Source organism: Coregonus clupeaformis, chromosome 1 (genome assembly GCF_020615455.1).
Source record: "Coregonus clupeaformis isolate EN_2021a chromosome 1, ASM2061545v1, whole genome shotgun sequence".
In the NCBI taxonomy this organism is placed as follows: Eukaryota; Metazoa; Chordata; class Actinopteri; order Salmoniformes; family Salmonidae; genus Coregonus; species Coregonus clupeaformis.
Genome location: NC_059192.1, coordinates 24,041,250 through 24,054,225, shown reverse-complemented (window position 1 = coordinate 24,054,225; position 12,976 = coordinate 24,041,250). Strand labels below are relative to the sequence as shown.

The 12,976-nt window shown below is 42.6% G+C and overlaps 1 protein-coding gene across 2 annotated transcripts in view; it reads left to right on the top strand.

The window, feature by feature from the left end:
* LOC121557613 (serine/threonine-protein kinase tousled-like 2) overlaps positions 1 to 12,503 on the top strand; it is a 30,676-nt gene extending 18,173 nt beyond the window's left edge. For both annotated transcript variants that reach the window (XM_041871215.2, XM_041871172.2), the window contains 10 exons: positions 126 to 192; positions 321 to 418; positions 1,246 to 1,327; positions 1,790 to 1,881; positions 2,468 to 2,557; positions 2,731 to 2,900; positions 6,391 to 6,529; positions 7,294 to 7,405; positions 7,748 to 7,855; positions 11,485 to 12,503. In XM_041871215.2, coding sequence (XP_041727149.1) covers positions 126 to 192; positions 321 to 418; positions 1,246 to 1,327; positions 1,790 to 1,881; positions 2,468 to 2,557; positions 2,731 to 2,900; positions 6,391 to 6,529; positions 7,294 to 7,405; positions 7,748 to 7,855; positions 11,485 to 11,664 — 1,138 coding nt within the window. In that variant the 3' untranslated portion in view covers positions 11,665 to 12,503. The remainder of the gene's footprint in view (positions 1 to 125; positions 193 to 320; positions 419 to 1,245; positions 1,328 to 1,789; positions 1,882 to 2,467; positions 2,558 to 2,730; positions 2,901 to 6,390; positions 6,530 to 7,293; positions 7,406 to 7,747; positions 7,856 to 11,484) is intronic.
* The last annotated feature ends 473 nt before the right edge of the window (positions 12,504 to 12,976 follow it).

The following is a 12,976-nucleotide window of genomic DNA, read 5'->3' as shown; positions in this document are numbered from 1 at the left end:
CAAGCTTCCACACAGATGTAGCTGGTCCATTAATTAAGCACCTAACTGGGACAGTGTTCAGTAGACACGAAACGAAAGAAGATTACTTTGTTTTAAAGTTGGCCCTTTGTCTTTGAACCACACAGGTTGTCGCTTGCAGAATATCACGAGCAGGAGGAGATTTTCAAACTCCGGCTTGGGCATCTAAAGAAGGTACTGTCCTCCTTTCGCTGTCATCTCTGCAAGAAACATAGGAGAAATGCAATACACAATAAATCCAAACAATACTGTCATCAGACGTGTGATACTGAGTAACTAACAAGTGTGTGTGTCTCCTGTAGGAGGAGGCAGAGATCCAGGCAGAGCTGGAGAGGTTGGAGCGTGTCAGGAACCTCCACATCCGGGAGCTAAAGAGGATCCACAACGAGGACAACTCCACGTACGCTCCCCTTTGCCTTCATCTCTTTTTCTGCATTCCATTCCAATTACCAAACTCGTTCTCACTGCAAAGCACTAGCACACCTGATTTATGCCCAGCACATTGACTCTGTACCGGTACCCCCTGTATATAGCCTCCCTACTGTTATTTTATTTTACTGCTGCTCTTTAATTATCTGTCATTTGTATTTTTTACTGATCTATTTTTTTTCTTAACTGCATTGTTTTTTAAGGGCTTGTAAGTAAGAATTTCACTCTACGGTCTAGGTCTACACCTGTTGTATTCGGCGCATGTGGCAAATAAAATGTGATTTGATTTGATCATGGTCCCAAAGATTAAAGGCAGGTTGATGTTTATTGTCATGAATCTTGCCCTGTAGGCAGAACTGAGAGATTTCCGCTAGCTGGGCCAGCTGTAAAGTCAAAATTGTCTATATTGTAAAAATTCATGAAAACAAAAATGTAGCCTTAATTTAAGGTTAGGGTTAGGCATCAGAGTTGGCAGTGTGGTTGGGGTTAAAATACGATTTGATGACTTTGTGGCCACACCAGATAGTGACCACTCTGCAGAGCTTTATCCAGGGAAAGATTCATGATAATAAATACCAACCTGCAGATTGAAGACCTTGATTATTTGAATCTAGTGTGTTTAGTGCTGGGCTGGAGCAAAAGCTAGCACATCCTGTAGCTCTCCAAGACCAGCCAGAGTACACAACATTTGGAGTGGGCTGTCCTGTTGTATGTTTATCCTCCTGGAATGTAGCATGTACCTGTTCCTTTGATCAATCCTCATTCAGAAACTGACCTGTGGTCTCCCCCTCTCATCAGATTTAAAGACCACCCCACGTTGAACGACCGATACCTGCTATTATATCTGCTGGGACGAGGTGGCTTCAGTGAAGTCTACAAGGTGACCACTTTTAGGCTTGGTGTCAGTAAACGTCAGCAAAGAACTGAAGAAAATTGTTGCCAACATCACCGTCACTGACCCTAGATAACATGAAAACAGTCTAACCAGCTCTGCCAGGGCAAGTAAAATGGTCAGTGTGGTGTTGTCTCATTTGTTTCTGGAAGTTGCTAGCAAACTAGCCAACGTTAGCCAGTTAGCTTGGGTGCTCAACTGCCGTTGTGAGATTAGAACGTTCAGATTAACCCTACTTCTTGGCCAGAGCGTCCAGTGTTTGCTCTAAGCGCTCAGAGTGAATGAACAATCTGACAACGCTCGGAATTTATGAACGACCCAGAGCGCACTCTGTAACACTGGAGGCAATTTACGAAGTCCATCCATCCATCCATGCTATGAACTGAATATTGCTCTATATCATTCCATTGGTTTGGTCTGACTCTGTATTTACTCTGTGTTCATCCCTAGGCCTTTGACCTAACCGAGCAGAGATACGTGGCGGTTAAGATCCACCAGCTCAACAAGAACTGGAGGGACGAGAAGAAGGAAAACTACCACAAGTAAGGAAGCCTGCGGCTGGGCGGCCATGTTGTGTTCAAACAGCCCTCGCAGTGCACAGGATAATCATTTGAAGTAGACTGGAAAGCACTTAATGGAAAACGAGTTTGATATACTGCTGTTGGCGGTTTTATCATATACAATGCAGTTTCTCGCTTTTTTCTTTACATTTGAGTAAATAATTGCTGCCTTCTCAAGGAAATCATCCAAGAGAAATTCTAAGATAATTGACGCTACAATATTCTTAGAAGTAAGGTAATACTAGTAAATCAGTTGTGTTATGCGTACAGAAAATGTTGCCTCCAGTCGTTGGCAGTGTTTTAAATATTTGGCTCTGCCCATAAAATAAAGGCTTTTAACTTAATCACACACAAACTCCTTGGATGGTTAATGCATATTTGGTTGATGTAATACCCCCTTATTCTGTACATCCATTATCCGGTTGTTGGGATTTTCCACGATGTTCTTGGCTGTATATCTTCATGTGACTGCTTAGGTCCGACGCTGTAGACATCTTCTGTGTGTGTGTGTGTGTACTGTGTTAAGTCACTACAGTATTTGACCATAGTGCATTCATGTTTGTTTCAGGCACGCCTGCAGAGAGTACAGGATCCACAAGGAACTGGACCATCCCCGAATAGTCAAACTGTATGACTATTTCTCACTGGACACAGACTCGTAAGTCACTCAATCACTAACTCATTGATGAATAGGAACTTTCATCCCTGCCTTTATTCGTAGGCAATCTAGTCAATTTAGCCCTTATTTCTGTGTCTGTATGGTGATTCCCATTTATTATATGGTTTTCTCCTAATTTTAAAAGGCTTTAATGTGTGTGTTCTCCGCCCCAGGTTCTGCACAGTGCTGGAGTTCTGCGAGGGCAACGACCTGGACTTCTACCTGAAGCAGCACAAGCTGATGTCTGAGAAGGAGGGCCGCTCCATCATCATGCAGATCGTCAACGCACTCAAGTACCTCAATGAGATCCGCCCGCCCATCATCCACTATGACCTCAAGCCAGGTCTGTCAGGCCACGGTCCCTGACAACCCTTACCCTAACCAACCCCTGATAATCCTAACCTAAATCGTTGTGGCAGTAGGCTTGTGCTGTGCAGGAGTGACCGGGTCAGATATATACAGTACCAGTCAAAAGTTTGGACACACGTACTCATTCCAGGGTTTTTCTTTAATTTTACTATTTTCTACATTGTAGAATAATAGTGAAGACATCAAAACTATGAAATAACACATATGGAATCATGTAGTAACCAAAAAAATAGCCACCCTTTACCTTGACAGCTTTGCACACTCTTGGCATTCTCTCAACCAGCTTCATGAGGTAGTCACCAGTAATGCATTTCAATTAACAGGTGTGCCTTCTTAAAAGTTAATTTGTGGGATTTCTTTCCTTCTTAATGCGTTTGAGCACATCAGTTGTGTTGTGACAAGGTAGGGGTGGTATACAGAAGACAGCCCTATTTGGTAAAATACCAAGTTCATATTATTGCAAGAACAGGTCAAATAAGCTAAGAGAAACAACAGTCAATCATTACTTTAAGACATGAAGGTCAGTCAATACGGAAAGTTTCTTCAAGTGCAGTCGCAAAAACCATCAAGCGCTATGATGAAACTGCCTCTCATGAGGACCGCGACAGGAATGGAAGACCCAGAATTAACTCTGCTGCAGAGGATAAGTTCATTAGAGTTACCAGCCTCAGAAATTGCAGCCCAAATAAATGCTTCTGAGTTGAAGTAACAGACACATCTCAACATCAACTGTTCAGAGGGGACTGTGAGAATCAGGCCTTCATGGTCAAATTGCTGCAAAGAAACCACTACTAAAGGACACCAATAAGAAGAAGAGACCTGCTTGGGCCAAGAAACATGAGCAATGGACATTAGACCGGTGGAAATGTGTCCTTTGGTCTGGAGTCCAAATTTGAGATTTTTGGTTCCAACCACTGCGTCTTTGTGAGACACGGTGTGGGTGAACGGATGCTCTCCGCATGTATATTTCCCACCGTAAAGCATGGAGGAGGAGGTGTTATGGTGTGGGGGTGCTTTGCTGGTGACACTGTCAGTGATTTATTAGAATTTAAGGCACACTTAACCAGCATGGCTACCACTGCATTCTACAGCGATACGCCATCCCATCTAGTTTGGGCTTAGTGGGTCTATCATTTGTTTTTCAACAGGACAATGACCCAACACACATCCAGGCTGTGTAAGGGCTATTTGACCAAGAAGGAGAGTGGTGGAGTGCTGCATCAGATGACCTGGCCTCCGCAATCCCCCGACCTCAACCCAATTGAGATGGTTTGGGATGAGTCGGACAGCAAAGTGAAGGAAAAGCAGCCAACAATTGCTCAGCATATGTGGGAACTCCTTCAAGACTGTTGGAAAAGCATTCCAGATGAAGCTGGTTGAGAGAATGCCAAGAGTGTGCAAAGCTGTCACCAAGGCAATGGGCAAATATATTTTGATTTAACACTTTTTTTGGTTACAACATGATTCCATATGTGTTATTTCATAGTTTTGATGTCTTCACTATTATTCTACTATGTAGAAAATAGTAAAAATAAAGAAAAACCCTTGAATGAGTAGAGTAGGTGTGTCCAAACGTTTGACTGGTACTGTATATGTCAAACACTTGACGGTATTTGAGGTGCACTAGATTTAGCTTGGATTTTACACCTTTGGGACTATTCCATTGGTTCGACTTGCAAACTAAATCGAGCGCAGCTTATTTGAAAGTATTTGATTGTGTTTGACCCTGCTGTGACGTCCAAGCATATCTGGGTATTAAATTAGCCGGTCCACTATAGTCTTCCCTTTTTATAGGATTTTGTTGCAGACACCAAATAAAGTTCAAGGTAAAATGTATTTATCATATGCAATGTTCCCTCTAATTTTTTTCAGCACTGAGCAAATTTCAGGTCTGCTGAGCTCAAACTTGAACGTTGTGAAAATTCTGTGCAACTTCCAGCACGCATTTACTGTAAACACTGAGGCTGTACCCGCTTTTAGTTAGTTTTAAGTGGCCGAGTAGGCTACTGTGGCTATTTTATCATAACATAGGCCTACCAGAGTGGCCTACCATCAACTATGGCGAAAATGCATCCCATAACATTTTAACATGGAAGTAGCTGTTCAATCATTCAGCCTAAAGTAGCAGCCAATGTGTGGTGTTCAATGTAGACCTACATTCCATGAGACTTTTGGGGAAAAAAACAGGCAGGGCTTGACATTAACCCATTTATCCACTTGAGGTGACTTAAAATGTTTTTTGATGCAAGAAACCACTTTACAAAATAAATTACGTTATTATTCCCATACCATTATTACAGAGAATTAGACAAATTATGCTACCCTTTGCCTATTGGTTACTTAGCTTATTCAAGCCTGTCTCAAAATACAACACTGCCTTTAATACAAAAAAAAAAGCTATTTTGTCACGATCGTCTTGAGAAGAAGCGGGCCAAGGCGCAGCGTTGAATGCAAACATATTTATTAATTAGACTGATAACACAAACAAAACAACAAACGATAACGTGACAGTCAACGGTCTAACACAAACCAACTAGAACAAGATCCCACAAAGAATAGCTGAAAACAGCCTACCTAAGTATGGCTCCCAATCAGAGACAACGAGCAACAGCTGCCTCTGATTGGGAACCACCCTGACCAACATAGATCTATACGATCTAGAACAAAACCCAGAACATAGAAAACACAACATAGAAGCTACACCGTGAAACTAAACATAGAAAATCCACACCCTGGCTCAACATTTCAGAGTCCCCAGAGCCAGGGCGTGACATCTTTACCTGACTCTCTTTTCAAAGATGTCTAGAAATGTATAAGTTTTGTGCTCTTGTAGGAAGCAATCCCTCCCCTAATGCTGACTACAAATTATCTATAACTGGGCTAATAACTAACTAGCAAAGGATATTAGCAAAATGTGCACACATGGCAACATGCAGCTCTCACTTTGAGTAAGTAAGTGGCACAGATCCGTATATGGCAGTGGTCTATTTGTATATAGGCCTACTGCAGCTCTGATTGGTTATGCCGCACCGGTCTGTGTAGAGTAGGGGCCAGAGTCGTGCCTGTCAATGCAATAGAATCCTACTCCATGCATTCTGCCTACAACAAAATCTCTTGCATAGTTAGTTTTGTTTCGGTATGTTGCATTGAAAGTGACTAATATTGCGTTGATTCAATCACAATTGCCACAGTAAAGGGAAACATTGATAGTGTTAACTAACAGGGAAAACTTTAGAAAGTTGAGTAAAGTTCAATCTCATGCTTCTCTCCTAGGGCTGATATTGTATTTCTTCTGCGCGGCAGTCTCCGCTTCTGCGCGCCCACGCAACGCATGCAACTTAGAGGGAATATTGACCATATGTATGAAATACAATGAACTGCTTACTCACAAATTACCTCTCAATAATCAAAAGATTCATCACAATGTGTGTTTGACTACATTTCCCATATCTCCCTCTCCATAGGCAACATCCTCTTGGTGAACGGCACGGCATGCGGCGAGATCAAGATCACCGATTTCGGCCTGTCCAAGATCATGGACGACGACAGCTACAACTCTGTGGACGGGATGGAGCTGACCTCCCAGGGAGCAGGGACTTACTGGTACGCACTTACACACACACTTGCAAGCATATGCATGCAAGCACACATACACGTGTGCAAGCAAAAACTCCAATGGCTGTACGAAGTTGCTGGATAATGGCCGGAACTGGAACACGCTGCCATACACATCGATTCAGAGCATCCCAAACATGCTCAATGTGTGAGTATGCAGGCCATGGAAGAACTGGGACTTTTTCAGCTTCCAGGAATTGTGTACAGATCCTTGCGACATGGGGCCGACATGGCGACGGATGAATGGCACGACAATGGGCCTCAGGATCTCATCACGGTATCGCTGTGCATTCAAATTGCCATCAATAAAATGCAAGTGTGTCGTTGTCCGTAGCTTATTCCTGCCCATAGCATAACCCCACTGCCACCATTGGGCACTCAGTTCACAACGTTGACATCAGCAGACCTCTCACCCACATGACGCTATACACACTGTCTGCCATCTGTCTGGTACAGTTGAAACGGATTCATCCTTGAAGAGCACACTTCTCCAGGGTGCCAGTGGCCATCGAAGGTGAGCATTTGCCCACTGAAGTCTGTTACGACGCCAAACTGCAGTCAGGTCAAGACCCTGGTGAGGACGACGAGCACACAGATGTCCTTGCCTGAGACGGTTTCTGACAGTTTGTGCATGGAACATTTCTGGGATCTTTTATTTCAGCTCATGAAACATGAAACCAACATGTTTACATGTTGCGTTTATATTTTTGTTGAGTATAATTTACTAACTAATTATAATGCCCCCTCTGCAGGTACCTGCCCCCAGAGTGTTTTGTGGTGGGGAAGGAGCCCCCCAAGATCTCCAACAAGGTGGACGTGTGGTCGGTGGGGGTCATCTTCTACCAGAGCCTCTACGGACGCAAGGTAAACACACAACGCTTGAATGGATTCCCCTTCGCACACTGTGTGTCCTTGCAATGTTTTGCTAACATCATGCCTGACAAATGTCACTGTCTGAAACTTTACTCTAGAACCAGTTGTGTAAGTCTGGTAGTGAGGCTACTGAAACTCTACATTTTAATAAATATTTATTTGCTAGTCCCTTCAACCCTTCTGCTTTTGTCCTTTCAAGCAACAATGATCTTGAAAGTCTTGGAGTTTGTAGGCTTTCAAAGAACTCCTGCCTCATTTACCCTCTTTTCCCCCTCTATCGCTTTTCTGTCTCTCTCCGTAAATCTCTAACATTCCTTTTCTTCCTCTCTCCAGCCGTTTGGACACAACCAGTCCCAGCAGGACATCTTGCAGGAGAACACCATACTGAAAGCCAAAGAGGTGCAGTTTCCCCCCAAACCTGTGGTCACCACAGAAGCCAAGGTACGCAACACACATTTGTAAACACACACTTACTTGCATGCACACAAACATTCACACTCCGTCACTCCACCGTTCTCTTTCCACGCACACACACAAACTTTCATTCACTCGCACACACACACACACACTCTGTCACAGTCCGCTAAACCATGTAATCAAACTCCCATCTCTTTAACTCCTCACAATCGTTTACCCAGATTAAATTGTATAGTGAGTGAACCATCCACCATTCCTTTAACTTCACAAAATAATCCAAAAGTCTGATGCTTGGGAAAATGGTAACAACGAGGGACCAGCGTGTGTGTGTTTCAGGGTAGGGGGGTGTGTCGAGCTCCATCAGCTAGGACTAGACATTGGATAATCAAATCTCCCCATTCTTGCTCAATTTTGCATGCATTCTGTCGTGGACAATTTTAGTACTGAGAGAGACTTGTCATTTCTTTAACAATCATCTTTATTCAATATCGATTTAATTATTGCAATAATGAGACTGGTCGACCCAACACTCTTGACTGTTGGGCCGAGAACCTTTACAGAAAATGCTGGTTCTTATATAGCTGACACTTGTTAGCGCAAGCTATCTCTAGTGACCATACGCCCAGATTAGCTGCAGGGAGCTAGAGTGGAGACCATGAAAACACTGCATTAGTAGAACAGAAATGACTTACTATTTGTTATGTATTAATATCAAACAAATTTTTCTCTCACACTTCTCAAACAGATACAACTGTATATTCATTCACACATCAAGTCTTCTCTTAATTTGGGCTCTAATGGAGCAACTGTTGAACATCTGAGCTTGTGGTTGTTTTGTGGGGAGTGTGTATGAGTGTGTGTATCCCACATCTGTTGCTATAGGGTAATGATGTTAGGGACTACAGGATGAATCTCAATTGTTTTCCAAAATAATAATTGCTTGCCAAAAATGTAATTTTTGTAATGCCTATCCTGGTTATAGGTAACAATCCTTCCTATGAACTGCCTACATTAGTATGCATATTATTCGTTAATTGTGGAAATAAATTAACTGTAAATAAATAAAATAACTGTATACAATGCAATTGAGGTGAGGGCGTTGGAAATGCTTTTGGCAGGTAATCTGCATTGGTTCTGTGGGTGGCACTGTGTGCTCTTTTTAAAGGATGGGGGGGGGGGGCAAATATACTTCTCCCATGGGCAAACAAACTCAAAAGGGGTGATGATATTAATGAACAATAATTTTGATCAAAATGTGCAAATTGTTCAAACAGATCCGCAAGGTAGATGGATTCTTTTAAATATGTTATTGGACCATAAACAGATTTGGCTCGTTAATCTATACGGTCCAAATAATGATAATCCACGCTTCTTTGAAAATATATATACAAATGTATTATAAAATTCTAGCAAAATGCATTGAGTATGGAATTAAAAAGGTATTGTAGGATATTATTCATTCTAATCAGACATGTTTTTTACATGGACGATACATTGGAGATAGTATAAGGCAAGTACTGGAAACGACTAGAATTTATATATAAATGCCTGGAATATTTCAATTTTGGATAATCTCTTATACAATGGGTTAAGGTTATGTATAGTAACCCTAGGTGTAAAATAGTAAATAATGGCTACTTCTCAGAAAGTATTAAACTGTCACAAGGAGTAAAACAAGGTTGTCCACTATTGGCATATCTATTTATTATGGCCATCGAAATGTTGGCTATTAAATAATATCAAGGGGCACTAGAAATCTAGGGCTTAAAAACAAAGGTGTCATTGTACGCTGATGATTCATGTTTTCTTTCAAATCCACAATTTGGATCCTTCCACAGCCACATACAGGATCTAGATAATTATTCTAACCTCTGGATTACAACCAAATTATGATATACAGTGGGGAGAACAAGTATTTGATACACTGCCGATTTTGCAGGTTTTCCTACTTACAAAGCATGTAGAGGTCTGTAATTTTTATCATAGGTACACTTCCAAAATCCAGAAAATCACATTGTATGATTTTTAAGTAATTAATTTGCATTTTATTGCATGACATAAGTATTTGATCACCAACCAACCAGTAAGAATTCCGTCTCTCACAGACCTGTTAGTTTTTCTTTAAGAAGCCCTCCTGTTCTCCACTCATTATCTGTATTAACTGCACCTTTTTGAACTCATTACCTGTCTAAAAGACTCCTGTCCACACACTCAATCAAACAAACTCCAACCTCTCCACAATGGCCAAGACCAGAGAGCTGTGTAAGGACATCAGGGATAAAATTGTAGACCTGCCCAAGGCTGGGATGGGCTACAGGACAATAGGCAAGCAGCTTGGTGAGAAGGCAACAACTGTTGGGGCAATTATTAACAAATGGAAGAAGTTCAAGATGACGGTCAATCACCCTCGGTCTGGGTCTCCATGCAAGATCTCACCTCGTGGGGCATCAATGATCATGACGAAGGTGAGGGATCAGCCCAGAACTACACGGCAGGACCTGGTCAATGACCTGAAGAGAGCTGGGACCACAGTCTCAAAGAAAACCATTAGTAACACACTACGCCGTCATGGATTCAATTCCTGCAGCGCACGCAAGGTCCCCCTGCTCAAGCCAGCGCATGTCCAGGCCCGTCTGAAGTTTGCCAATTACCATCTGGATGATCCAGAGGAGGAATGGGAGAAGGTCATGTGGTCTGATGAGACAAAAATTGAGCTTTTTGGTCTAACCTCCACTCGCCGTGTTTGGAGGAAGAAGAAGGATGAGAACAACCCCAAGAACACCATCCCAACCGTGAAGCATGGAGGTGGAAACATCATTCTTTGGGGATGCTTTTCTGCAAAGGGGACAGGCGACTGCACCGTATTGAGGGGAGGATGGATGGGGCCATGTATCGCGAGATCTTGGCCAACAACCTCCTTCCCTCAGTAAGAGCATTGAAGATGGGTCGTGGCTGGGTCTTCCAGCATGACAACGACCCGAAACACACAGCCAGGGCAACTAAGGAGTGGCTCCGTAAGAAGCATCTCAAGGTCCTGGAGTGGCCTAGCTAGTCTCCAGACCTGAACCCAATAGAAAATCTTTGGAGGGAGCTGAAAGTCCGTATTGCCCAGCGACAGCCCCGAAACCTGAAGGATCTGGAGAAGGTCTGTATGGAGGAGTGGGCCAAAATCCCTGCTGCAGTGTGTGCAAACCTGGTCAAGACCTACAGGGAACGTCTGATCTCTGTAATTGCAAACAAAGGTTTCTATACCAAATATTAAGTTCTGCTTTTCTGATGTATCAAATACTTATGTCATGCAATAAAATGAAAATTAATTACTTAAAAATCATACAATGTGATTATCTGGATTTTTGTTTTAGATTCTGTCTCTCACAGTTGAAGTGTACCTATGATAAAAATTACAGACCACTACATGCTTTGTAAGTAGGAAAACCTGCAAAATCGGCAGTGTATCAAATACTTGTTCTCCCCACTGTATGTATACATACATGCAGACATACATACATATATATATATATATATACACACACATACACATATTTTGTATATATGGGGATTGTAAATGATGCAGACAATTACATTGATGGAAGCTACAATCTATCTGCAATATTAAAGCTGATCTACCCCCTTTACCTCCCTCTCTCCGTCAGGCCTTCATCCGCCGCTGCCTGGCCTACCGCAAGGAGGAGCGCATCGACGTGCTGCAGCTGGCCCAAGACCCCTTCCTCATGCCCCCCTTCCGCAAGGCCCTGGCCACTGGAGCCGGGCCCTTGGCGTCGGGCTCCACACCCTCCACGTCCAGCGCCTTCAACAGCAGTGCCTCAAACTGAGGCGCCCAACGCCACCCTAGAGGGCCCGTGGGGGCCACATTACTCAAACGCCCTCCTTTCTGAAGAGAGGGATGGGGGTAGGAGGATGGAGGGGAGAGGGTAAAAACAGAACAAGGGATGGAGGAGTAATAGCTGAAGTGCCCTCCCTCTCCCCACCCCTCCTAAGACACGAAGGGGCAGTGCCAGTCTGGCTTGTCTATAAGACCCAATGGCTGCCCACGCACATGTACACACATACCCCTGCCACAAAGAAGGGAAAGACCTTACTTGCCCTGTCCAGTGGGCTGCATCTCAGGGCCATTGGAAAATGGCCTAAAGTCATGGTGTGTGTGTATAGTGTGTGCCCTGTGCATACCTGTTTTCGGGATAACCAAACCGCGCCATTCCATTTGATGTTTTGAGAGAAAAGCTTTTTTTTAATACATTTTTGCTTGAGTTGTATCGTAAGTTGAACTCTATATATTTTTCCAATAATATAATAATCTGCAGCCAGTCCAACCCCCCCCCCTACACAATGGTGAGCCATGAAGTTTTTGGAAGGGTTCAAATGAAGGGGGAGTTTCTGTTTCTGATGACCAAAGTTGAAGGCATTCCTGGTTGATACAACAGTTACATTATACACACGTCTAACTGACAAGCTAAAGAAAGCAATCGTTTTCACTAGGATTGTCACTTTTGACTATTTTAATCAGTTTTAAATAATTGCTTGGAAATCGTACTGGGAGTTGACTTTGTTATTTGGATGGTTGTCCACCTTTTTTCATGAGGCTTTCCCCCAAAATGGAGAGGGAGAGCGACTTAATAGAACTGCATATAAACCATTAAACTGACTTTTGGTATGACTTTGTGGTTTGTTAGCAAGGAGTTATGTCAAAGATAATACTCATTCATTGCAAATCGTGCAGTATAACAATCTAAATTCCAACATGACTTAAATATTGGCAAAGTTATTTTAGTACATTGTGATACCTGATTTCACTCTTGAGCATAGGCCTGTTGTATACCAGAGAAAAGCAGAATAGCTTAACTTGTAATACTCAAATATACACAGCCATACGGAGCTAGCTACCTACAGAGCTAGCAACCCAACGACTGCCTGAAGAGCCAATCTCATAACGTGCCTATAGAAAGTATTCACACCACTTTTTACACATTTTGTTGTGTGGATTAAATTGAGATTTTGTCACTGACCTATACATAATACCCTATAATGTCAAAGTGGAATTATGTTTCTAGAAATTTTAACAAATGAATTAATGGAAAGTCTTGCGTCAACAAGTATTCAACCCCTTTGTAATGGCAAGCATAAAGT